At 43.0% G+C, this 26580-nt stretch overlaps 1 protein-coding gene across 2 annotated transcripts; it reads left to right on the forward strand.

Moving 5' to 3' along the window:
- Positions 1-3537: 3537 nt before the first annotated feature.
- LOC123993905 (LIM/homeobox protein Lhx1-like) lies at positions 3538-13674 on the forward strand. 2 transcript variants are annotated; one of them, XM_046296378.1, is made up of 6 exons: positions 3538-4139; positions 4280-4528; positions 6730-6953; positions 7587-7864; positions 9872-10037; positions 11578-13674. In XM_046296378.1, the coding sequence occupies exons 2-6, from the start codon at positions 4359-4361 to the stop codon at positions 11955-11957; spliced, it is 1218 nt and encodes a 405-aa protein (XP_046152334.1). In that variant the 5' UTR covers positions 3538-4139; positions 4280-4358; the 3' UTR covers positions 11958-13674. The 2 variants fall into 2 exon arrangements, with proteins under 2 accessions (XP_046152334.1, XP_046152335.1); XM_046296379.1 differs by having other exon boundaries at positions 4284-4528.
- Positions 13675-26580: the final 12906 nt, after the last annotated feature.

Here is a 26580-nt window from a genome sequence, read left to right on the forward strand (position 1 = left end):
GATAATGTACAAGTCTGCTGTTAATGCAGAGGATTTTTCCAAGGTTGTGGTGGACACATATCCCACTGTAATTATTGGGGTCAAATTTGTCTCCACTTTTGTGTATTCTTTTTATTTAACCTTTATTTAACTAGGCAAGTCAACAAATTCGTATTTACAATGACGGCCTAAGAACAGTGGGTTAACTACCTTTTACAGGGTCCGAATGACAGATTTTTACCTTGTCAACTCAAGGATTAGATCTAGCAACCTTTCGGTTACTGGCTCAATGCTCTAACCACTAGGCTACCTGCCGCCCCAAATTGGGGTGATCAGTCCTTTGTAACATATATTGGGGAACATCCCAGAGGTGAGGATGGTGGTAAAATAGTTTAAGTATAGCCAATTGGAATTTGTGATCTGTTTATTTTATCATTTCATTTAGGATACTATCAACTCCACAGGCCTTTTTGGGTTGGAGGGTTTGTATTTTGTCCTGAAGTTTAGTCAATGTAATTGGAGAATCCAGTGTGTTCTGGTAGTCTTTAATAGTTTATTCTAATATTTGTATTTGACCATGTATATGTTTTTTGCTGTTTGTTCTTTGTTATAGAGACAAAAAGATTGGAGAAGTGGTTTATCCATACATCTCCATTTGGATAGATAGCTCGTTGTGTTGTTGTCTTTGTTGTTGTTGACTTTTACCATTTTCCCAGAAGTGGTTAGATTCTATGGATTCTTCAATTACATTAAGCTGATTTCTGATGTGCTGTTCCTTTTTTTTCCATAGCGTATTTCTGTAATGTTTTAGTTATTCACCATAGTGAAGGCTTGTGCTCAGGTTTCCATGGTCTCTTATGTAATTGGTTGGATAGGTTTCTCAATTTCTTTCTTAGGTTTTTGCATTCTTCATCAAACCATTTGTCATTGTTGTTCATTTTCTTAGGTTTTCTGTTTAAAATCTTTAGATTTGGTAGGGAAGCTGAGTGGTCAAATATACTGTTTAGGTTTTCTACTAAATTACACGTTCACTATTAGGGTGAAACATTTTGTCCAGGAAATTGTCTAGAAGGGATGGAATTAGTTGTTGCCTTGGTATTTTTTTGGTAGACTTTCACACTACTTTCCTTCCATCTATAGCATTTCTTAGTATATTCAGTTCCTTTCGATTTGATGCCTCATAATTGAGCATGGCTCTCTCTCAGTGAGTTATTAATGGAAATGTAACCAGATGTTTAGCATATGAATTATAATCTCTCATAGTCACACGTAGAGAGAGAGAGAAAGGCAGATACCAGGTTGCGTGGATGTTGTGTGTGTGTGAGAGAGAGAGATGCCAGGGCTCGAGGATGTTGTGTGTTTGTCTCTTATCTGTTATTCTTCCCCGGGGACAACACATGTCATTGAAAGGGTGCCGCAGTCAAAATAGGCGCTCCCCAGACGCTCTGAGGCAGCTGTCACCATGTTTTTATAGTATGGGGCCGGTCGCGGCCTTGTCCTGCCCACACCTCCATTTTACAAGAGAAGTAGCCCATATGCACAAGGAAGCGTGCTATTGATTCCAGATTTTAGACTCTAACGTTTGCACAAAACATCCGCCGCTGCCCAAAAGTGTGTGTGTGTGTGTGTGTGTGTGTGTGTGTGTGTGTGTGTGTGTGTGTGTGTGTGTGTGTGTGTGTGTGTGTGTGTGTGTGTGTGTGTGTGTGTGTGTGTGTGTGTGTGTGTGTGTGTGTGTGTGTGTGTGTGTGTGTGTGCGTGCGACTAGCGTGTGGCCGTGTGTGAGTGAGAGAAGTGAGATAGTGATGATGTAAGATTAGGTGTCATGAAGAAATGTAATCTCATAGGCTAGGAGAGAGTGAGAGAGGAGGCCTTTAGGATGATGGCTCCCTGTTGTGGTGTCACCCCATGACAATTGCGAATGGCATCACTTTCCCTCCCAATGTCTGAAAGTATCCAATCAGTCACAAAGCATTTAGTGTCAACACTTCACAAATAAAACTATTACAACTTCTTTACTATTAATACTATATTTATTAAGCTATCATTTTACAGATGTTAATTTGTGAAAGCAAGAATTCAAAAGATTCAAAGAGGATTCAACTTCCATTGAGCTTTAAAGACAGGTCTATGAAGGATGATTTAAAAAACAATTGCAAAACTAAGAAATGTGATGGCTGGATATATGAAGTCACCATGAACCATGAACTAAAAACTCATCAATAGTAAGAACATTTACACATTCCTGAAAAAAACAAGTTTTGGTCCTGTAAAACACGTGAATGTTTCTCTTTACTAGGTCTACATAATAATGTTTTCATAATGTTTTCAATATGTCTACATAATGCATAGCCCCAACTACTTTGGAGTCTGCAAGCTTCTAGGTAAAGTTTTCTGCTCCACTTCTGGTAAGTGGATTGAAAGACCTTAATTAAACATCCTAAGGTGTTGAAGCAATCAGCAACTGTCACAATGATCTAGCAACCTCTAAACTGTTGAGCCTCTTCGTCTTTCACATCACCCATGCTCCACAAAAGATCAAAGAGTGTACAGCACTGCTGAGATGTATTGGTGGGCAACGTGGATTGAAATAGTGATTAAATTATGATCATGGCAAATAAATGATAACATGCATAAAAGGTAAGAAGAAGGCTATGAGCAGCTGTCAAGAAAAACATTTCAAGTTAAAGCATATGATGAAAAAAGTTATAACAGCCACTAGGACATAGGCTGTACCTCAGATTATTTCGAATTGTGAAACATATTTCCTGTTTTGGGTAAATACTGATTTCTAGCCCATGCCAATTTAATTTCCCATAGGTAATGTACACATAATTGCGAATTTGTCTCTAAACTATAATCTAAAACGTTTTAATCCTGAACCACCACATTCGTCTTGGCACATTGGAGAGGCTGTCCATTCTAATAAAATACATTCTCTCAATTTAAGTCTGAAATCAGACCTATCTATAAACGATCTCGTCATTGATAATTGAATAACCCATTTGAATGGCAAAAGTCAAGTCACTTCTGTAGCCTATATACTATATGCTAAAATTGAGTCAAAATTAGATTTTTCCACTAAAAAGAAAGAAAAAGCACCAAAAGCATACATTCCATCCCATTTTGTTATATCAATATAAGAGAGACACGCTACTGTTTTTAAAACGAAGACTAGCTCTCTCTCGCCCACGGGGAGGACTCATGCAGAATCCGGAGAGAACGTTAAGATGCCCATATCTACCTTATCAAATGATTCTTCATGTCCATTCCCTCGCTGCAGACAATTGATAAGCGGATGATTGTGCTGTTTTTACCTCAACGATCGTCGTCTTTCCCTCCACATACATTCACTAATATATAACCATTTCTGGGAATATTTGACAATTGGTTTCTTTAGTTCCCCATAAATAGTACAGAATGCACAGGCTTGGCTTTGAAGGGATTGCTAATGGTTACTTGCATGGCGCGCTGCTGATTGGCTTCTCCACTGCCTGACGTCACTAGCCTGTGAATAAGGCTGGCTCGTGTGCTTTCAGGAACATGCAGAGTACTAGAGACTGTACACGGAGATGTCACACGCATCCTACCATCACTAGCATAATTTACCAAAAGAGAGCTCGAGGGGACAGCTAGCCAACAGAGCAGGAGGAAACCCACTTTTCCTTGAAATATTTTGGTGGTTAATTGTTTCGATTCTTATCGGGTGCTCAACAGTGGATAAGCGGTCATGTCAAAGAACATTGAATTATTTATAGGCACGCGCGTCTTGTTGTGTGACAGTATTGCCCCAAACCCATTTTGTTAGATGTGCGTCTTCAGCAGTGACTGGCACACATAGCTTTTTCGGCCAATGCTTCACTTTGACGACCACGGATGCTTGCTGATAGGCTATGGTGCTCGCAGTATAACCAATCTTCAGAGGTGGCTTGATCATTTTTGCCATTTGGTTGGCTTAATTTAAGCCGATGTGTGTTGGGTGTAAGGAAGAGGATCCAAAGGACTGATTTTCGAGGCGTCAAAGGCTTTGGCACTACCTCGCCCGGGAGGACGCATCCTGGCTAACGGTCGCCATCCCGAATTACATCCTGGCTAACGGTCTCCATCCTGTACTTGGATCCTATAAACCTCCATGCTGACCACTTCAGAGGAGCGAAGAAGAGGTAGGATAGCGACCAGGCGACCCATCGACTGTTTATGTGAACACATTGATCCAGGACCTCCGAGCGAATAAGGAACCAAATATTACAAATAGAAAACATCCAGTGATCCGTGTGTGTTGTTGATTTGTTTTCTGCTCAAGTCAGAGTGTGAGTGAGACGACCACAACCTCAGGAGGCTGAACAGACCACGGTTGCAGAGTGGGTGCAATTCCAAAGACGATGGTCCACTGTGCCGGGTGCGAGAGGCCTATACTGGACAGGTTTCTCCTCAATGTTCTGGACAGAGCGTGGCACGTCAAGTGCGTACAGTGCTGCGAGTGTAAATGCAATTTAACAGAGAAATGCTTTTCTCGAGAGGGGAAACTATACTGCAAAAACGACTTCTTTAGGTAAGCTTGACCGGTGGGAGCTTGCTCCCTTTCATTCGTCCTTTACTACAGGAATTCTTATTTCAGATGTACAGTCTTCGATAAACATTTGCCATGTTTCTGTTTAGTAAACAATACTATCCTAAATGTTCCCAGTCAAATGCACAATTTTCCCCAAAAAGACTCATAAGGATATATTTGAAATACACAAGAGTTTCCATATGATTTATTATAGGCTAACAATGAACATATAAACACAGTTATTTGTTTAGTGTAACAAAAACAACACAGATGTGAATTTCTAACTACTGAACTAATAAACTCAAAAGTAGAGCCTATAGCTCATTTTAAAATAAATGACATACGATAATTACATCTCGTTCCTTCAAATTGTACTTTAGACAACTGTTAAGACAATAATTTCCTGCCTTTTTCTATCAAAACATTTACCATTATCATTTGCTTATACAACATGATAGGCATACTCAAGATTAAATACTTTCATTAAATGTATTACAGATGGCATTTATAATTACATGAACCACTCTAAATATCAGTTTAAAAAATATATATATCGTTCAAATAGATAAATAATTCCTCCAGAATTTCTAATAAGTGCTAGGTGTGAAGGTGGATTTGGAGGCGGTCCTTCGGAAGCTTTGATTAGGACAGCCAGTAATTAAAGGCATGTTCATTTGTATTCTTATGCTAAAAGGTGGACAGCAACATTACACGCGTGTGTACTCGTCCTCTGTACGGTGTATGAAAGAAATCACACGTTGTTTATAACGGCATAGAGGTGAAGAGGAGCGGCGAGAATCAATACTTCATCAGAATAGTGTGGAGGAAGTGTGTCTCGGCCCAGTGGCAAAACTATCGGCCCAGTGGCAAAACTATCTGCCCAGTGGCAAAACTGTCTGCCTGTGTTTGCACGGTTCCAGTGAGAAGGACGTGATACGTGGATTTAAATAATAAACCTTTTTAAAAGATCAAACAAGCAGACAATGCAATCACAGACTTGCAGTCAGTGTCCACCATCTCAATACACATTAGTTTATGTTACAATCAACAAACATAGGATCATTACACATTAAGGTAATAACTTGTATATTGCAATCTATATTATGGTGTAAAAGTCTTTATTTTCCCAAAACCATAGAGAACATTATTGCCTAATCGTGGTCAACATTTAGGCCTGTTGTTTTGTGCAATTACATTATATATTCTTTGATCATAATGATCAGTTAAATGCGGAATGGACAACACGGAATGGACAACACAATATATATATATATATATATATATATATATATATATATATATATATATATATATATATATTTATCCAAATAGGTCTTAATAGGCTTAAAATGCAATTCTAGGCAATTATCTTATTTACACAAAAATAGATTTATAATGGAACAAATCATTTTGAATTGGGAAAAGTAAGACAAGTTTTCCGTTGACAATGAATGCAGAAATCTAAAATAAGGACACGGCCCATTACAGTCAACCATAATAGTAAAGAACAGGACCACATGTGGCAATTATGGAATCATTCTCATCGTGAAACATTGTCATTGGGAGCCAGCAGGCCTTTCATACACTTAGAAAAAAGGGTTCCAAAATGGTTCTTCGGCGGTCCCATAGGAGAACCCTTTCTGGTTCCAGGTAAAACCCTTTTTGGCTTCAGGTAGAACTCTTTTGTGTTCCATGTAGAACCGTTTGTGGAAAGGGTTCTACATTGAACCCCAAACGGTTCAACCTGTAACCTAGATTGAAGAAGGGAAGGTTAAGACAACGAAGTAATTACATACGGAAGTGTCCTGAAATAAACAAATTAATGTGACCAGCTCCATTGATAACTACTAGCGCCGTTTCTAAATAGCAACGCTGGTCCAGTGAATTGCAAAGAGTTATGGGGTATTAGAATCATCTTGTCTTAACCTGTATATTTTGAACATAGCCTGCAACCGAAACGGTTCTACATGGAACCAAAAAGTGTTATTCAAAGGGTTATCCTATAGGGACAACCGAATAACCTTTTTAGGCTCTAGATAACACCTTTTCTGAACAGTGTTGACCAAGCTCTGACCTCTATTTAAAAAATGTGTATTTATTCACACTCTCAATATGCAATCGTTGTATATTAACATATATTGTTTGGTTTTGTGCCTAAACACATTTTAATAATCATGCATTATTCCTGTGTCCCCTCGCAGGAGGTTCGGGACAAAGTGCGCGGGCTGTTCTCAAGGCATCTCGCCGAACGACTTGGTCCGGAGGGCAAGGAGCAAAGTGTTTCATCTCAACTGCTTCACCTGCATGATGTGTAACAAACAGCTATCCACGGGAGAGGAGCTCTACATCATAGACGAAAACAAATTTGTCTGCAAAGAAGATTATCTAACCCATAGCAATGGGAAAGACACAAACCTTCTCTCAGGTAGGCCTGCCTATACGGCCAAATTGGCTTTATAATTTTGGGCGCATGGATACTAAATTGTGATGGATGTGACGTGTTCCACCCATCGTTTGATGTTGAATGATCATGCATCAATTCAATGTGTTGATGAAGAAAATGGCCGTACTCTTGCATATATTGTAGGCCCGACGCCTAAATTATTTTATTTTATGGTAAAAACTGAAAAATGGATTTGCGCAATTGCATAGCCTATATTTTCTCAAGATTGCTAGAGATTTATTTGGATTTGAGCTCTATGTATGAGCCGAAATATCAAATTATATTTGCATAGATGTTAATTATCGGCCTTTGGTTGTATGTCTATTGTAGACCCATAAGTCTATTGATTTTATTGTAGGCCCATTTTATGACCTTTAATGAATTGGTCGCTGAAAAGTAACTGATGGACAAATAGTGTTCATAAAAATAATTGTAATCTGCATATGTTATTATTAGGCCTATAGTGCAATAAGCCAACATAAATGTCTAAACAAGCAAAATAGGCCTACACAAACAGGGCCATATTAATCATTCACATCCCTCATTTCATTGAACTTATAGGGTTACACATGGACTGTGTGTCTAAGCTTTTCGTGTCCTTTTTCGTTTTTACAGTAACAGCATGTAGCGATCCAAGTTTATCACCAGATTCTCAAGACCAGTTACAGGACGATGTAAAGGACACTGAAATAGCCAATTTGTCGGACAAAGAAACGGGTAGTAATGAGAACGATGGCGAAAACCTTGGCGGTAAACGACGTGGACCGCGAACCACCATCAAGGCAAAGCAACTGGAGACCCTGAAAGCGGCCTTCGCTGCCACCCCCAAACCCACAAGACACATCAGGGAGCAGCTCGCGCAGGAGACGGGGCTGAACATGAGAGTAATTCAGGTAATGGTAACGACAAAATGCACTATAATGACGTAAATATAATTCCGGATACAGCTCGTGTCTTATTGGAATGAGAGTGGATGAGGACGGTATATAGCAGAGGGAACGGGCGGTTGTGAGAGGATGGCAGTTGGGAGACCCTCACCTTGTGCGCTTTCAGGGTTACGTACTTATTAAAACGTGTGATATAGCAGCTTATATTTTATGGAAAGTATCTCTCTGAGCGCCTGATCAACAAAAAAATGGCGGGGGCACGTGGAGTGGGGTCTTGGTTGGCAATTGTTTCTCCATGTTGGGCACGGTGTCAACAGTTCGCCACAAACTGTGAGGCTTCATCACAACTACTCCGCTCCTTTCTCATCTGCCTTCCCGCTTAAAGATGGGGTTGCCTAGAAATTGCATGGTCACATTGAATTGAACGAGCGAAAAATTGGCTGCCATCGAGGTTTATTTGGAAAGCGTAATTTATATGGGTATTTTTGATTCTTGGCGTGCAGGCTGGGTAAACACGCCAACTGGACTGAGACTGGTGAGAGCAATGGGAGTCTTGGCAACGCTGTGCAATCACGATTTGCGGCCACATTTAGCCATGCTGTGAACATTTTCAGTCAAGTGTAAACGCATAAATCTGTTTCAGGAGAATTAAAAATGCCTCCTTATCCCCCAGTCTAGTCTAGACTAAATCATTTGAAATAGGGTAAATAATTTGAAATAAGCATGCCTTATGTTGACATATTACATTAACAACAACAAACTCAATCATTATTAATAGTTTTAGTATCAATATTAGTGTTGTTGTTGTTGTTGCTGTCGTTATTATTATTATTGTTATTATTATTACCAGTGGTATTTATTTGACATGTTTAATTTTGACAAATTGCTCAACATAATTAAAAACAGTAGGCCTGGATGGCTTTTTTGTCTGGTGGCATTATTTGTGGCCTATTTTCAAGAGTTTAAAATGAAGCTACTAAAAATGAGGCTACTGACGATGAACCCCGGATTTTAAATAGTTTAGTTGCTCTCTGTATCGTGTCACCTAAGTTAGAAAAATAAATCGTATGTGCACACAAATAAGCGCATCAACCAGCTGAGTCTCCCATGATGGTGCTGCGGGGACGCAGAAAACTATTAACAAAAGATTGAACGGCATATCAAGTTAAAAAAAAAAGGTTTATGGAGATTAATAAAATGGCGAGGTTGGATATATATAAGAGCGTCAGGGAAGAGCATAATTCGCACAAGGAATTCAAGGGTGGATATATAGATTACGAAATAATAACCTCGCGGATCCGGTTAATAAATCGGTAACAACCCTCCTATTAAGAAATTAATTAGAGATTTTAAAGGTTCCCGCTGCTGCCCCCTCACTCGGGTTAAATGGAGGGTTAAAAGATCATTACACCGAGGTTAGTTCTGTGAGTCTGGAGTGACGATAATTAGTAGTAATCTTGTCCTTGCATAAGACTTCACTCCGTCACGTAACCACGCACCGAACCTGACCATTCAGTGCAGCGCGAGCACGGGCACAAAAAGGGCACCCAGGTTATGAGTGGCCTAGCCCTAGGTGTTGCTTTGATGTTGATCACGGATCTATAAACAAAGCAATGATATTAAAAGGGCAAAGGAGTAATAATTCTAAACAAACTGACACCATACATAATGCTTATATTGTTGGAATAGATCTGATATCAAAGTTAGGCTACTTTTGATATAGGCTACCAATCTATAATGATACTTCAACAAAAAAAGGTTTTCGATCTGTAGTGAAGTAGTGTTTGTTTTTATTTGACTTTTTATTTTACAATTTCGATTCTGCACATTTACATCATGTGTGTATTCAATGCTTTATCCTAATGAATATATTCAGATTTGTGGTCACACGGCCATCTTTGGTGTGAGCCTCTCTTTGTCTCCAACTCTCCAGAAGTAATATGTGCACTTAAATTCTTCCAATCCATTTCATTTTCATTAACGTTGCTCTATGCTGACTTGTGTGCTCCGTAGGTATGGTTTCAGAACCGGCGGTCTAAAGAGCGACGCATGAAGCAATTGAGCGCCCTGGGCGCGAGACGGCACGCGTTCTTCCGGAGCCCGAGGAGAATGAGAACTCTAGTGGACCGGCTGGAACCCGGGGAATTAATTCCAAACGGTCCTTTCTCTTACTACGGAGGTAAGACGAGTGATGACACGGCTTGCGTGTCCCAGCGAGTTTATTGGTTTCACATGTTTTTCTGAAATCTCGAATAATTTTACGTGTCCATCAAGTGCTGTTTCCATTTGTCGCGCTGCCCCAGGGCGCCTTTGGTTACCATCATGGCTTATCAGTTGAGCACAACACACATCATTGGAATAGGACCTGCACGGAGAGGAGTGCTTTTACATGTTTCGGTATGGATGGACATTATCTAGAGATGGATTAGTTCGGATGCTGTGCCAAATCTTCACGTGTTAAAAAAAGTGATTTACAATGGGAGATAATGAACCATTACGCACGATTATGCATGTGCCAAAACACCACAAAAACGTCTGAAGTGATTCTAAATTGAGTTTGTTAAATTACAATGTTTAAATAACGTGTCTCTTTATTAAGTATTGTCTCAAATTATAAACTCCAATCATCTGACCCATGTGTCCAAACTAGAAAATACAAATAAATCAAATAGTGCCAATGAAAAGAACAGTTACAGTAGTATGGAGAATCAATCTTCATATGGTGTCCATGTAAGACAAACAGCGCGCAATAACAATGAATACAAGATGCCTGAATGAGTCATTAAATATGAATGAATAATCACTAGAACACTATTAATATTGTTCTCTGTATGTCAGGTATATTACGTCAACATTCAAACTGTATTAAGAGGGGAAGATGCTCATTACCAAATCCCCGCGGCCTTCTCTGGGATCTCTGTCTGGAACAAGTCTGTTAATAAGTAATACATCCATTTCATTTAGGTCAATGAGTTAGTTCGAGGGGCTCCAAGCCATAGCGTTATCTCACTGACCGAATTGTCTTTACTTTTTCCCTGACAAGATGACATTCACATGCAAGAACGGTGTATATTTGTAGGCCTACTCTTTCCCTTAGAACATTTAGTTGTGACATGCATTTTGCGTTTCTTTGAGGAAAATGTAGAATGTTGATGCTTGGAGAGGGTATTTGCATTTGAGAAATAAACTCACATTAAATTGTGAAGAATTTTGAAAAATGATTAATATACAAAGTCAATCGAATATGTTTATCTTCTTTTCAAAGGATACTGTTTTTGGGCAGTTCACAGATTTTTCACCTTGGGGATTGAACTAGCAATATTTCAATGTCCTCTGAATGTAATAATGTTGAATTCTCTTGATTGTAGTGTGCATCCTTATTTCACTTTTCCTATCATGTTTTGTGGATATCAATAGTGTATGGTGGACTCTGGTCCTTTGTGGTGTACAGTGGGCCTAATAGTATTCTGCAGAAATAAAGAAATGGATCTCATAACGTACAATCTCTGATTAAATGGTCCCCATTTTAATTAATTATGCTGCTGCGTTGTTCTCCCCACCCAATTGCAGTTTTGATTTAAGTGTAACATGCTTTGACTAATGTGCCTCGGCGAGGGGTTCTCCTGATGCAACTTCAGGCTATGTATATTCAATGAATTCCTGAATATTTCTGAGATAATTTGTTCCCAGGCTAACCCTGATTTTTTGTCGATCTGCAGATTATCAGAGCGAGTACTACGGTCCAGGAGGGAACTACGACTTCTTTCCTCAGGGGCCTCCATCGTCGCAGGCACAGACCCCCATAGACCTCCCCTTCGTGCCCTCCTCAGGCCCCACAGGCACCCCTCTAGGTGGTATGGACCATCCCCTGCCCGGGCACCACCCCTCCAGTGAGGTGCAGCGCTATTCTGACATCATGTCCCACCACCCCGGGGACTCACCCAGCCCGGAGCCAGGCATCCCGGGGCCCATGCACAGCATCTCCTCTGAGGTGTACGGCCCCAGCCCGCCCTTTACCTCACTATCCCTCAATGGCAGCGGATACGGCAACCACCTGTCCCATGCACCCTCGGAAATGAATGAGGGCACCGTCTGGTAGCTCTAAAGAACGGACTGTACCATCAAGAGATTCAATAGGGGAGGACAGGAGAGTGGGCATGGGTAAGGGCAGGGGTAGGGACACCAGTCAAATCATTTTTTGTCAATCATATTTAATTCTTTCATTTCCCCATATGATATTTTTTGCAGGGAAAAAAAATATGGCGAAAAACAAAATGTGGACAATGTGGTTGTAAACATTTACCTTGGTATTGTGTTGATGTTTCGATTGCTTCTTTCTCTAAACCCGAATAAAAAGATTGTCACACATAAAAGACTGTGTGTGACTGTTGACCCTGTGGGCCCTTGGCTGCCCCAGGCCCCTGCTCTCCATGGCTGTGACCCTTGCTGACTCCTGTCAGTGGCCTAGCACAGCGACGCCCCTCCAAACACACGCCACTGGGAAAACAACTATTCTGAAAACAAGTAATATGTCCCACATCCACAAAAACATCATTAGCTACTGTCAAAGACTCAACAGCTTTACAGAAAAAGAAGGACGGGTGGTTGGTCTGAACGCTAACCTGCGCCGCTGGCATTAGAAGAAGGCTGAAAGGCGTCAGACTCTATTTATGGCACTAGACGTGTCCCTTGTATTTATTCAAAAGCTCCTCAGACCTCTTTGCCTCTCAAGGCTCTGCCATATTGACACTTAAACAACCTTTTTGACACTAAATATATCTCTGAAGGCCAGGGGAAATACATTTTTTTTCTCTCCATCTGGACAGTTTCCTTTTTTTTGGTTAAAAAAATCAAACCACCAAATCTGAAGAAGTTGTCCTTCAAAAGGAAAACAAAAGGCAAAGTTATATTTAAATTGAACAGAACTTGAAATGTTTCTAAATGAAGTCTACCTTCTAAAAATATTATAATGGGGGTCTGAAAGGGACTAGAACAGTCAACTGTTTACGTTATATATTTAATTCAGGAGTTAAAAGTGTCAAACCATGTTTTAGAATCTCTTGATCCAGATAAAATGTTCCAAGCAACTAACCAAACTTTTGTATTGATTTGATTGATATTGTATGAAGACAAACACGTTTGCTGGGGTTGTGGTTCACTGTGCTAGTTTGTACAAGATGTTGTTTACAAAAACAAAAAAAAACATTTAAAAAAAATACACAAGTAGACAGTTACCAAATAAAAAAATAGCACAAATACTGTAAAAGTGCTTTGCACCATCATCTGCGGAACATGTTGAGTTAAAAAATGCGAAGGAGTAATTTACTTCTTCATTTTTGTAGTCTGCTGAAAAACATTCATAAAGTTGTTAATATAACATACTTAGACAGGTTTTATTTTTGTGTCTTCAAAGGAAATCCAAACGATTAAATGAATGGTCGAATATGCAGTTAGCGGCTGCTACTTTCTTTAAATATCAAGCCCTCATGGTATGTCTGTTATTGTTCTAATAAACCTAAGCTTATGTGACCTCCAGTGCATATTAGACCATTCACTGTATAAATACAACATGTTGAAAACAATTGTGAGTTTTTAATAAAACTAGAAAATATACAATTTGAATGATAACACATTTTCTTTGGACAGATCATCTCTTACCTTAGCTGCATTTGATATATTTAATATTTAAAAATGATAAAACTTAAGTGTGGGTTATTTCTCTTATATGTTCTTTTAAATTTAGTTTTGAGGGAACTGTTTATGTGTCTCTTTACTGAAGTCAATTGAACAGGTTTAGGATAATAAACGATTCAGTATAGTATTTACTAAATGCAAGCAGTTTGATCTGATTTGCACATCCCATACAGTGAATGGAAATGTCAACTGCTGTTTTTGCCACACACACACACACACACACACACACACACACACACACACACACACACACACACACACACACACACACACACACACACACACACACACACACACACACACACACACACACACACACACACACACACACACACACACACACACACACACACAGTAATAACCACATAACAACTGGATGCCGTGCTGACTAGCACTGTAATCACACCATAACAGTAATGCCATGCAATGTGTTGCTATATATGGCTGTGCTCGTCACACACCAATCAGAAGGGACATTTTCTCCAGTATCACAGCAGAGCATGGAACATTGTGCTTGCAATTTTGTGTCTCTCTCTGTTTATAAGAACAATTCATATATGCATTACTGCAGAGATTCGAATAACAAGGAAATCTTGCTGCCTTGAGTTATCCCAGTAATAGAAATGGTTGACAACGTTACAGCAGCCAACACAGCGGGGACTTCTTCAGTAATTCCACAGAATTCATTGATAAATTATGCTGAAATCATTTATTTTCCCACAGTCCTGGCAATGGTTTTGACCTCTTGGAAATTATTCAATTTCTTGGGGTCATGGAAGAACTGTGATGATGAAGAAACTATGAATCTGGGTCTCTTGTAGTTTTAGTAATCCTACCTCATAGGAAGGGATACCTGGTCAGTTGTACAACTGAATGCATTAAACCCAAATGCGTCTTCCCAATTTTTACCCAACCCCTCTGAATCAGAGAGGTGCAGGGGGCTGCTTTAATCAACATCCGAAGCACACGGGAAGCAGTTGTTGTTGGGGGTTAACTGCCTTGCTCAAGGGAGAACGGAAGATTTTTCCACCTTGACCGGGTCAGGGATTCGAACCAGTGACCTTTCAGTTACTGGCCCAACACTAGGCTACCTGCTATTATAGGGGGCTTCTAATCCTTATGTAGACCACATACATACAAACAAACAAACAAACAAACAAACAAACAAACAGACATCAACAAACAATAAACAAAGTGAAACAAAATAACTTAAAACATGTACTGGAAGTGAAACATTCTCATACTTCTGATTTTTATTTCAGTGTATAAAACATAATGACCAAAGGAATGAAATGCATTGAAATGATCTGGTGTTAAAATGATTCATAGATGTGGGTGGCGTGGCGGTGGGTATAGGATTGTGGGATGTATCCAGGGGAAGAGGCCTTTATCTCTAGGAGCCTGTATGGCTGCCTGCTAGCCTGAACGCTGCCTGACTGCCTGCTAGCCTGAACGCTGCCTGACTGCCTGCTAGCCTGAATGCTGCCTGCTAGCCTGAACGCTGCCTGCTAGCCTGAACGCTGCCTGACTGCCTGTTAGCCTGAACGCTGCCTGACTGCCTGCTAGCCTGAACGCTGCCTGACTGCCTGCCAGCCTGAATGCTGCCTGACTGCCTGCTAGCCTGAACGCTGCCTGCTAGCCTGAACGCTGCCTGACTGCCTGCCGGCCTGCTAGCCTGAACGCTGCCTGCTAGCCTGAACGCTGCCTGACTGCCTGCTGGCCTGCTAGCCTGAACGCTGCCTGCTAGCCTGAACGCTGCCTGCTAGCCTGAACGCTGCCTGACTGCCTGCCTGCTAGCCTGAACGCTGCCTGCTAGCCTGAACGCTGCCTGACTGCCTGCCGGCCTGCTAGCCTGAATGCTGCCTGCTAGCCTGAACGCTGCCTGACTGCCTGCCGGCCTGCTAGCCTGAACGCTGCCTGACTGCCTGCCGGCCTGCTAGCCTGAACGCTGCCTGACTGCCTGCCGGCCTGCTAGCCTAAGCGCTGCCTGACTGCCTGCCGCCCTGCTAGCCTGAACGCTGCCTGACTGCCTGCCGGCCTGCTAGCCTAAGCGCTGCCTGACTGCCTGCCGCCCTGCTAGCCTGAACGCTGCCTGACTGCGTGCTGGCCTGCTAGCCCCCTGGCCTCTCCAAGGGCCCGGCCCCTGGATCATAATCCACCATGAATTAATCATGGTCCTAAGAGTTAACCAGGCCTGGAGGCCCGAGGGCTCGGGGCCTGTGTGTGTGTGTGTGTGTGTGTGTGTGTGTGTGTGTGTGTGTGTGTGTGTGTGTGTGTGTGTGTGTGTGTGTGTGTGTGTGTGTGTGTGTGTGTGTGTGTGTGTGTGTGTGTGTGTGTGTGTGTGTGTGTGTGTGTGTGTGTGTGTGTGTGTGTGTGTGTGTGTGTGTGTGTGTGTGTGTGTGTGTGTGTGTGTGTGTAGGATAGGACTCTCCTGAGCCCCAGGGCTTAGCCCCAGCACTAACACTACGCACTGCCACCCACACTGGGGCCATGGCTCTTTAAATTCAAATATCCTATTGATCGTGCATTGGCTATTGGTTCAAACTGACCTTGTTGTCGAGTTAAAAATAAATGCAGCCTTAACTGCGTTGAATGATTTTAAATGACGCTTTGAATTCCTGAACGAGTGCATTTGAATATACGTAGCTCACACTTTATTAAATGGGTCACTAGTCACTTTAATAAGGCCATATGTATAATCTCATATGTATATACTGTATTTCATACCATCTATTGTATCTTAACCATGATGCTCGGTCATTGCTCATCCATATATGTATATGTACATATTCTTATTCCATTCCTTTACTTAGATTTGTGTGCATTAGGTAGTTGTTGTGGAATTGTTAGATTACATGTTAGATACTGCTGCACTGTTGGAACTAGAAGCACAAGCATTTCGCTACACTCGCAATAACATCTGCTAACCATGTGTATGTGACCAATAAAATGTGATTAGATTTGATTTGAGCCTCTGGAGCTTGGGTTAGGAAGGGAGGAAGCAGAGAGGCGGGTGGACATGATGGTTTACAGTAGTGCAGGGCCAGGATGGACCAACCAAAGACGATATGCCCCAGCAGACAGATGCCACGATAGTTCTGCACTGTAGCCAAACTGAGAGGTTTTTACAGCTCCGCTCCATATGAGTAGCATTTGGCTTGTGCTTTTAATGCAGAGGGGCTCGGTTGGAAGTGCACTCTCCTCTGAGTGGACTGGGTAAGCAAACAAACACATGGCATGGCGCACGTCTTCATTTTCTGCCTCAAACAAATGACATGTCTAGGAATGGATTCTGAACCAAACCAGAATACTAATCAATGGAACAGGCCGGTAGAGCAGACTGATTTTCTTAGTTGTGTATACATATTGAGCTGCTGGGCCAGGGTGATGTCCAGCCATGCAGCTGCCTGGCAGGCTACTGCTGCTTTCTGCTGACTGGCAGGGCAGGCAAGCAGGCAGAGGGAGGGAGGGAGGGAGGGAGGGAGGGCGAGAACACTCTGCCTCGCTATCTGCTGCTTGTGGTCCTCAACTACAGATGTAGGATCTTAATTTGATCACTTTGTTGCAGAGAAAAAAAGACTAGCTTTGTGATTTACATAAATTCACTGAAAATGGACACTAACACATGGTTATATTAACAATATTTTTCACTTTTCGTGTTTACTACTTTTGGCCAGCTAATTGCCTAACCACTGATCAAGCAACATTATGGACTAAATGTTCAAATCCGGTTACTGCAGAATTATTTTGCCATGACAATATAGGTCAAATTAAGATCTTACATCTGTACTGAGCGCTAGCTAGCTGACTGCATTCATATGTACACAGTAGCTGTAGTAACATCATTTGATAGACCTAATGAAGCCTGTACTGGATTCTGATGATCTTCTAAAGTCACATCTCTCACTCAAGGACCACTGATGTAGATAGAGCTAAGGCAACTATAATGCAACTCTTTTTCATGGATACCCAGTAGACAAATACTCACCAGTACTCATGACATGTGAAAGGTAAAAGGATGGGATAGCTGTCATCATCTACCAAGAAGACCTTTAATACCCGTGGTCGGGAAGATGGACATTTAAAAGGAAGCACTGATGTGACCTGTAAAAGCTACAGCGTATAGCAACGATACATTGCTAGTAGATGCTTCTAAAAGTGGAGGATACAGTCATTGGTTTCACCCTGGGGTTGTCCTGATGGCACAGTATGTTAGCGTGGGGTTGTACTGATTAACACAGAGCATGGACTGTATCTGCACCATCTGACAGACTAGAAGAGAGATTCATTTGTCATTCAGCACTTGGAGAGCGACTGCTGTGTCGTAGCTAGGGGCAATGGTTCCCTCAATGAGTTGGTGGTTTCTTTGTACTGTGCCAGTAACATTTCCACTAATACAGTGAAGTTCTCCCCATTCAGTCATATTTGAGAACATCATATGAATGTAGGCCTACACAGAACAACACCCCCAGCAGTCTGTCAGATAACATACTGCAGATGTGATGGGATTGTGTTCATGATAATTGCATTGTCTTTATTTATATATTTTTTCCCAGTATGAGTAAATATTTCTTGAGATAAACACCGGTAAGTAATCTAAGTATTCATATTTTTCATATGAATATTTCATATTAACTCAGTAGACTTGGTTGAGCTTTTCAGCAATATAAAATATCCGCTCCAACATTATCAGAGTGTATTAATTGAAGCAGGTAAGCACAGCTACAGAATGCCCTTATCACCCAGTGACTGCTGGTAATGTGAGCTCCAGGTGTTTGTTGCCATGTTACTGTACAAAGGCACATGGCAGCACAGCGTGTTTAATTAAAGCAATCCCTGATTATCCAAAGAGGCAAATACCTGGATTAGAGAGAGATTTGCAACTCAAACCTGAGACATTGCTAATCAATTTAAAGCCATTAGACAATTAATTTACTTTTGTGAGTACTGCGGATATTGCATGGACTAATCTGGCCTGTAGTTGTCACTCTGTGTACTGATGAGTATTGAACACACGGTGTACAAGGTTGACTGGAATGGGTCTGAGCACTAAGCATGTATGCTGGATGGGAATAAACTACACCAACACTGTTTCCTGTTTGGTACCTGTATGTATGTGTGTGTGTGGGATTGAGTGTGTGTGTGTGTGTGTAGTTGTGTGTATGCATGTGTGCGTGCATGGAAACAAGAGGAGACTCATATAAACATGCTGAATAACAGCTTTCAGAACATGTAGGCTAAAAATAGAAAATGGTTTGTACATAATCCCTAACCAATAAATATGTTCTTTATTTTAGGTATCTGAAAGCATCCACTTTGATTTGCTTCTGCAAGCGGAAACAGTTCTTCCAAGTTTAACACGAACTCCCAGCAGTTTTGGGGAATGTGCTCTTTGCTCAACACAGCGACACACTGTCCTTTACCTTAGAAAAATCTGACAGGATATTTCGCCCTTTTTGAAAACATTCATTCCAATTAAAGCAGGCTTGTGCAAGTGCAGCCAAGCAGCTCTGTTATTCAATTCTATTAGAATGCATAAAGCAATGGTATGCAACCATGCAGTTAACAGGAATTAAAACCATAGGCAAGATGACGGATTACACAGAACATTGTGTGTGTGTGTGTGTGTGTGTGTGTGTGTGTGTGTGCCTGCATATTGTGGGATGTATCTACTGTTTGTCAGTATTTATGTTATGTGCAAATGAATAATACATAAAGTCAATATAGTCTAAACACAAAATATATCAGTAGGGTCATTCCTGTAGCATGTCTTTGAATGCACTTGTCATTTCACAACGTTCCTCAGCTACAGTCATGTGTGATGTATGTTAAAAGGTTTTTAGAGGAGTAGAAGGAGCTGTATGATTCTACTCGTGCTGCAGTGGAGGCTGCTGGGAGGAGCTATAGGAGAACAGGATCATTGTAATGGCTGGAATAGAATAAATGGAACAGAGTCAAACATGTGGTTTCCATGTGTTTGATACCATTCCATGAATTCCATTCCTCCGATGCGCTATGTTTATGGGAATATGACAGTTGGCTGTCATTAATCATAGCAACTGTAGAAGACCTGAATAGCATCTTTAATTTAAACATATTTTGTCATTTTTATTTATAGATACCGTGAAGAAGTGATTGAGATGGGGAGATTGAGGAGAGGGGTATAGAATGGAAAGTGAAGCAGTCAGAGTTTCAACATGCCAGTGTGTGGTTTGGGGGCAGCAGCATTACCTACCACTAGATCAGAACCCAGCACTCATTATGCTGTTAGAATTGTATAGTTTGAGCATGTAAGATATAATCAGCATTGTTATACTTGGCCCATATGCCCACAAGCACTAATACTGTATATAGGCCTCTGCAGATGGTTTGTAGACAGGCAATAAGTTGGATAACAACATGCGTGTGCAATGAGTGGGTGTGGCAGCATTGGGTCCTATGGGCGTCTCTAGACTCTACATCTGTAAAATGAGACTGTCCTGACACACCCCTTCTCAACTACAGCAGAACCTTTACAGAGTGGACTAGCCATGCAGTTAATTAGAAACAAAAGCTGGAAATAATTAATTAGACTTCAATTCCTCTCTTTTTTTACCACTCCTGCCAAACTTTATAATGGAAAAGATTGGCTTCCAGAATTACTGTACATAGAAAATAAATCATTAAAGTTCAAGTCAGGGGGAGGTCTGTAAGATGAATGGGAGCGATATTCCTCATCGTCGCTGTAGTCTTTCTCTGTGTGGTGGAGGGTCTGTAGGTGGTTTGGAGTCTTTCTGGGTGTGGTGGTCTGTAGGTGGTCTGGAGTTTTTCTGTGTGTGGTGGAGGATCTGTAGGTGGTTTGGAGGCTTTCTGTGTGTGGTGGATGGTCTGTTGGTGGTCTGGAGTCTTTCTGTGTGTGGTGGATGGTCTGTTGGTGGTCTGGAGTCTTTCTGTGTGTGGTGGAGGGTCTGTTGGTGGTCTGGAGTCTTTCTGTGTGTGGTGGAGGATCTGTAGGTGGTTTGGAGGCTTTCTGTGTGTGGTGGATGGTCTGTAGGTGGTTTGGAGTCTTTCTCTGTGTGGTGGAGGGTCTGTTGGTGGTCTGGAGTCTGCCTGTGTGTGGTGGAGGATCTGTAGGTGGTCTGGAGTCTTTCTGTGTGTGGTGGAGGGTCTGTAGGTGGTCTGGATTCTTTCTGTGTGTGTTGGAGGGTCTATAGGTGTCTGGAGTCTTTCTGTGTGGTGGAGGGTCTGTAGGTGGTTTGGAGTCTTTCTGTGTGTGGTGGTCTGTAGGTGGTCTGGAATCTTTCTGTGTGTGGTGGAGGGTCTGTAGGTGGTCTGTAGTCTTTCTGTGTGTGGTGGAGGGTCTGTAGGTGGTTTGGAGTCGTTCTGTGTGGTGGAGGGTCTGTAGGGGTTTGGAGTCTTTCTGTGTGTGGTGGTCTGTAGGTGGTATGGAGTCTTTCTGGGTGTGGTGGTCTGTAGGTGGTCTGGAGTTTTTCTGTGTGTGGTGGAGGATCTGTAGGTGGTTTGGAGGCTTTCTGTGTGTGGTGGATGGTCTGTTGGTGGTCTGGAGTCTTTCTGTGTGTGGTGGAGGGTCTGTTGGTGATCTGGAGTCTTTCTGTGTGTGGTGGAGGGTCTGTAGGTGGTCTGGAGTCTTTCTGTGTGTGGTGGAGGATCTGTAGGTGGTTTGGAGGCTTTCTGTGTGTGGTGGATGGTCTGTAGGTGGTTTGGAGTCTTTCTCTGTGTGGTGGAGGGTCTGTTGGTGGTCTGGAGTCTGCCTGTGTGTGGTGGAGGATTTGTAGGTGGTCTGGAGTCTTTTTGTGTGTGGTGGAGGGTCTGTAGGTGGTCTGGATTCTTTCTGTGTGTGTTGGAGGGTCTATAGGTGGTCTGGAGTCTTTCTGTGTGTGGTGGAGGGTCTGTAGGTGGTTTGGAGTCTTTCTGTGTGTGGTGGTCTGTAGGTGGTCTGGATTCTTTCTGTGTGTGGTGGAGGGTCTGTAGGTGGTCTGTAGTCTTTCTGTGTGTGGTGGAGGGTCTGTAGGTGGTTTGGAGTCGTTCTGTGTGGTGGAGGGTCTGTAGGGGGTTTGGAGTCTTTCTGTGTGTGGTGGTCTGTAGGTGGTATGGATTCTTTCTGTGTGTGGTGGAGGGTCTGTAGGGGGTTTGGAGTCTTTCTGTGTGTGGTGGTCTGTAGGTGGTATGGATTCTTTCTGTGTGTGGTGGAGGGTCTGTAGGTGGTCTGGAGTCTTTCTGTGTGTGGTGGAGGGTCTGTAGGTGGTCTGGATTCTTTCTGTGTGTGTTGGAGGGTCTATAGGTGGTCTGGAGTCTTTCTGTGTGTGGTGGAGGGTCTGTAGGTGGTTTGGAGTCTTTCTGTGTGTGGTGGTCTGTAGGTGGTCTGGATTCTTTCTGTGTGTGGTGGAGGGTCTGTAGGTGGTCTGTAGTCTTTCTGTGTGTGGTGGAGGGTCTGTAGGTGGTTTGGAGTCGTTCTGTGTGGTGGAGGGTCTGTAGGGGGTTTGGAGTCTTTCTGTGTGTGGTGGTCTGTAGGTGGTATGGAGTCTTTCTGGGTGTGGTGGTCTGTAGGTGGTCTGGAGTTTTTCTGTGTGTGGTGGAGGATCTGTAGGTGGTTTGGAGGCTTTCTGTGTGTGGTGGATGGTCTGTTGGTGGTCTGGATTCTTTCTGTGTGTGGTGGAGGGTCTGTTGGTGATCTGGAGTCTTTCTGTGTGTGGTGGAGGGTCTGTAGGTGGTCTGGAGTCTTTCTGTGTGTGGTGGAGGATCTGTAGGTGGTTTGGAGGCTTTCTGTGTGTGGTGGATGGTCTGTAGGTGGTTTGGAGTCTTTCTCTGTGTGGTGGAGGGTCTGTTGGTGGTCTGGAGTCTGCCTGTGTGTGGTGGAGGATCTGTAGGTGGTCTGGAGTCTTTTTGTGTGTGGTGGAGGGTCTGTAGGTGGTCTGGATTCTTTCTGTGTGTGTTGGAGGGTCTATAGGTGGTCTGGAGTCTTTCTGTGTGTGGTGGAGGGTCTGTAGGTGGTTTGGAGTCTTTCTGTGTGTGGTGGTCTGTAGGTGGTCTGGATTCTTTCTGTGTGTGGTGGAGGGTCTGTAGGTGGTCTGTAGTCTTTCTGTGTGTGGTGGAGGGTCTGTAGGTGGTTTGGAGTCGTTCTGTGTGGTGGAGGGTCTGTAGGGGTTTGGAGTCTTTCTGTGTGTGGTGGTCTGTAGGTGGTATGGATTCTTTCTGTGTGTGGTGGAGGGTCTGTAGGGGGTTTGGAGTCTTTCTGTGTGTGGTGGTCTGTAGGTGGTATGGATTCTTTCTGTGTGTGGTGGAGGGTCTGTAGGTGGTCTGGAGTCTTTCTGTGTGTGGTGGAGGGTCTGTAGGTGGTCTGGAGTCTTTCTGTGTGTGGTGGAGGGTCTGTAGGTGGTCTGGAGTCTTTCTGTGTGTGGTGGAGGGTCTGTAGGTGGTTTGGAGTCTTTCTGTGTGTGGTGGGTGGTCTGTAGGTGGTCTGGATTCTTTCTGTGTGTGGTGGAGGGTCTGTAGGTGGTCTGTAGTCTTTCTGTGTGTGGTGGAGGGTCTGTAGGTGGTTTGGAGTCGTTCTGTGTGGTGGAGGGTCTGTAGGGGGTTTGGAGTCTTTCTGTGTGTGGAGGGTCTGTTGGTGGTCTGGAGTCTTTCTGTGTGTGGTGGAGGGTCTGTAGGTGGTTTGGAGTCTTTCTGTGTGTGGTGGACGGTCTGTAGGTGGTTTGGAGTCGTTCTGTGTGGTGGAGGGTCTGTAGGGGGTTTGGAGTCTTTCTGTGTGTGGTGGTCTGTAGGTGGTATGGATTCTTTCTGTGTGTGGTGGAGGGTCTGTAGGGGGTTTGGAGTCGTTCTGTGTGTGGTGGTCTGTAGGTGGTATGGATTCTTTCTGTGTGTGGTGGAGGGTCTGTAGTTGGTCTGGAGTCTTTCTGTGTGTGGTGGAGGGTCTGTAGGTGGTCTGGCGTCTTTCTGTGTGTGGTGGAGGGTCTGTAGGTGGTCTGGAGTCTTTCTGTGTGTGGTGGATGGTCTGTAGGTGGTTTGGAGTCTTTCTGTGCGTGGTGGAGGGTCTGTTGGTGGTCTGGAGTCTTTCTGTGTGTTGTGGAGGGTCTGTTGGTGGGCTGGAGTCTTTCTGTGTGTGGTGGAGGGTCTGTTGGTGGTCTGGAGTCTTTCTGTGTGTTGTGGAGGGTCTGTTGGTGGGCTGGAGTCTTTCTGTGTGTGGTGGAGGGTCTGTTGGTGGTCTGGAGTCTTTCTGTGTGTGGTGGAGGGTCTGTTGGTGGTCTGGAGTCTTTCTGTGTGTTGTGGAGGGTCTGTTGGTGGGCTGGAGTCTTTCTGTGTGTGCTGGAGTGTCTGTTGGTGGTCAAGCCATAAGACTGCTGAACAATTCATAAAATTGCAACTGGACAACTTACATTGACCCCCCCACCCCCTTTGTACACTGCTGCTACTTGCTGTTTGTTTGTTATCTATGCATAGTCACTTCACCCCACCTACATGTACAGATTACCTCAACTAGCCTGTACCCCTGCACACTGATTCAGTACCGGTGCCCCCTGTATGTAGCCTCGTTATTGTTATTCTTATTGTGTTACTTTTTATTATGACTTTTTATTATAGTCTACTTGGTAAATATTTTCTTCTTCTTGAACTGCACTGTTGGTTAACCATGTCTGGCTGGCCTTATGGAGAGATATTCATGAACTTTTATAAAAGGGGATTTTGGACCCTTTGTCGTGTTTTATTTTGCAGAGTGGTGTGAGGATGTGGGGGGGGGGCAATGAAACAGACGCCTCACACTTGAGCTGAGATATTGTGATTTGTGGCAATGTGTTATTTTGCATTGCCATGTTTGTTTATTCCAATTACAGGCATTATGTGTGGGCTGGAGCCACTCAAGCCTGTGATCACATCTAGATGCAGATGCAGATGCTTCCACTCGCCCTGGCTGATGGACATGGAGTGGTCCAGGAGAGCTAGTGAAGCATTTGGGGCCAATGTGGGCTCTTGCTGGAGAACAGGAGCCTGAAGGGCCCTTCCTCTACCCAGGACAAGAGTCTCTGTGTTGGGCATGGAGATGTCGGCCAAGGAGCCATGGAGGGGGGTAAGGTAGATCCAGTGCCCATTCTCTTCACCTGCTTTAACCTTAATGAATTCCCCTTCTGTCAGGCTAGTTTACCATTAACTAGATAATGGGCCTCCTCAAAGCCAATGCTTTCCAAAATAATGAACAGTTGCCACACCAAGAGGCTGTTGAATGAAATGGCTGTTAGTTTGTGGATAAATCATTGTCACAATGTTTGTTGACACAAACTTTGTTTTGCCCAACCTGAATATATTTATAAAGTGAGCATGAAACTGATAATAGGGTGTAATTGATGAGCAGGTAAGGAACAATGGGGTGTAATTGATGAGCAGGTAAGGAACAATGGGGTGTAATTGATGAGCAGGTAAGGAACAATGGGGTGTAATTGATGAGCAGGTAAGGAACAATGGGGTGTAATTGATGAGCAGGTAAGGAACAATGGGGTGTAATTGATGAGCAGGTAAGGAACAATTGAGCAGGTAAGGAACAATGGGGTGTAATTGATGAGCAGGTAAGGAACAATGGGGTGTAATTGATGAGCAGGTAAGGAACAATGGGGTGTAATTGATGAGCAGGTAAGGAACAATGGGGTGTAATTGATGAGCAGGTAAGGAACAATGGGGTGTAATTGATGAGCAGGTAAGAAACAATGGGGTGTAATTGATGAGCAGGTAAGGAACAATGGGGTGTAATTGATGAGCAGGTAAGGAACAATGGGGTGTAATTGATGAGCAGGTAAGGAACAATGGGGTGTAATTGATGAGCAGGTAAGGAACAATGGGGTGTAATTGATGAGCAGGTAAGGAACAATGGGGTGTAATTGATGAGCAGGTAAGGAACAATGGGGTGTAATTGATGAGCAGGTAAGGAACACTGGGGTGTAATTGATGAGCAGGTAAGGAACAATGGGGTGTAATTGATGAGCAGGTAAGGAACAATGGGGTGTAATTGATGAGCAGGTAAGGAACACTGGGGTGTAATTGATGAGCAGGTAAGGAACAATGGGGTGTAATTGATGAGCAGGTAAGGAACAATGGGGTGTAATTGATGAGCAGGTAAGGAACAATGGGGTGTAATTGATGAGCAGGTTAGGAACAATGGGGTGTAATTGATGAGCAGGTAAGGAACAATGGGGTGTAATTGATGAGCAGGTAAGGAACAATGGGGTGTAATTGATGAGCAGGTAAGGAACAATGGGTGTAATTGATGAGCAGGTAAGGAACAATGGGGTGTAATTGATGAGCAGGTAAGGAACAATGGGGTGTAATTGATGAGAAGGTAAGGAACAATGGGGTGTAATTGATGAGCAGGTAAGGAACAATGGGGTGTAATTGATGAGCAGGTAAGGAACAATGGGGTGTAATTGATGTAAGGAACAATGGGGTGTAATTGATGAGCAGGTAAGGAACAATGGGGTGTAATTGATGAGCAGGTAAGGAACAATGGGGTGTAATTGATGAGCAGGTAAGGAACACTGGGGTGTAATTGATGAGCAGGTAAGGAACAATGGGGTGTAATTGATTCAGGTCAGGAACAATGGGGTGTAATTGATGAGCAGGTTAGGAACAATGGGGTGTAATTGATGAGCAGGTCCTCAAACAATGGGGTGTAATTGATGAGCAGGTAAGGAACAATGGGGTGTAATTGATGAGCAGGTAAGGAACAATGGGGTGTAATTGATGAGCAGGTAAGGAACAATGGGGTGTAATTGATGAGCAGGTAAGGAACAATGGGGTGTAATTGATGAGCAGGTAAGGAACAATGGGGTGTAATTGATGAGCAGGTAAGGAACAATGGGGTGTAATTGATGAGCAGGTGAACAATGGGGTGTAATTGATGAGCAGGTAAGGAACAATGGGGTGTAATTGATGAGCAGGTAAGGAACAATGGGGTGTAATTGATGAGCAGGTAAGGAACAATGGGGTGTAATTGATGAGCAGGTAAGGAACACTGGGGTGTAATTGATGAGCAGGTAAGGAACAAT

This window comes from Oncorhynchus gorbuscha, linkage group LG13, assembly GCF_021184085.1.
Source record: "Oncorhynchus gorbuscha isolate QuinsamMale2020 ecotype Even-year linkage group LG13, OgorEven_v1.0, whole genome shotgun sequence".
NCBI classification, from domain to species: domain Eukaryota; kingdom Metazoa; phylum Chordata; class Actinopteri; order Salmoniformes; family Salmonidae; genus Oncorhynchus; species Oncorhynchus gorbuscha.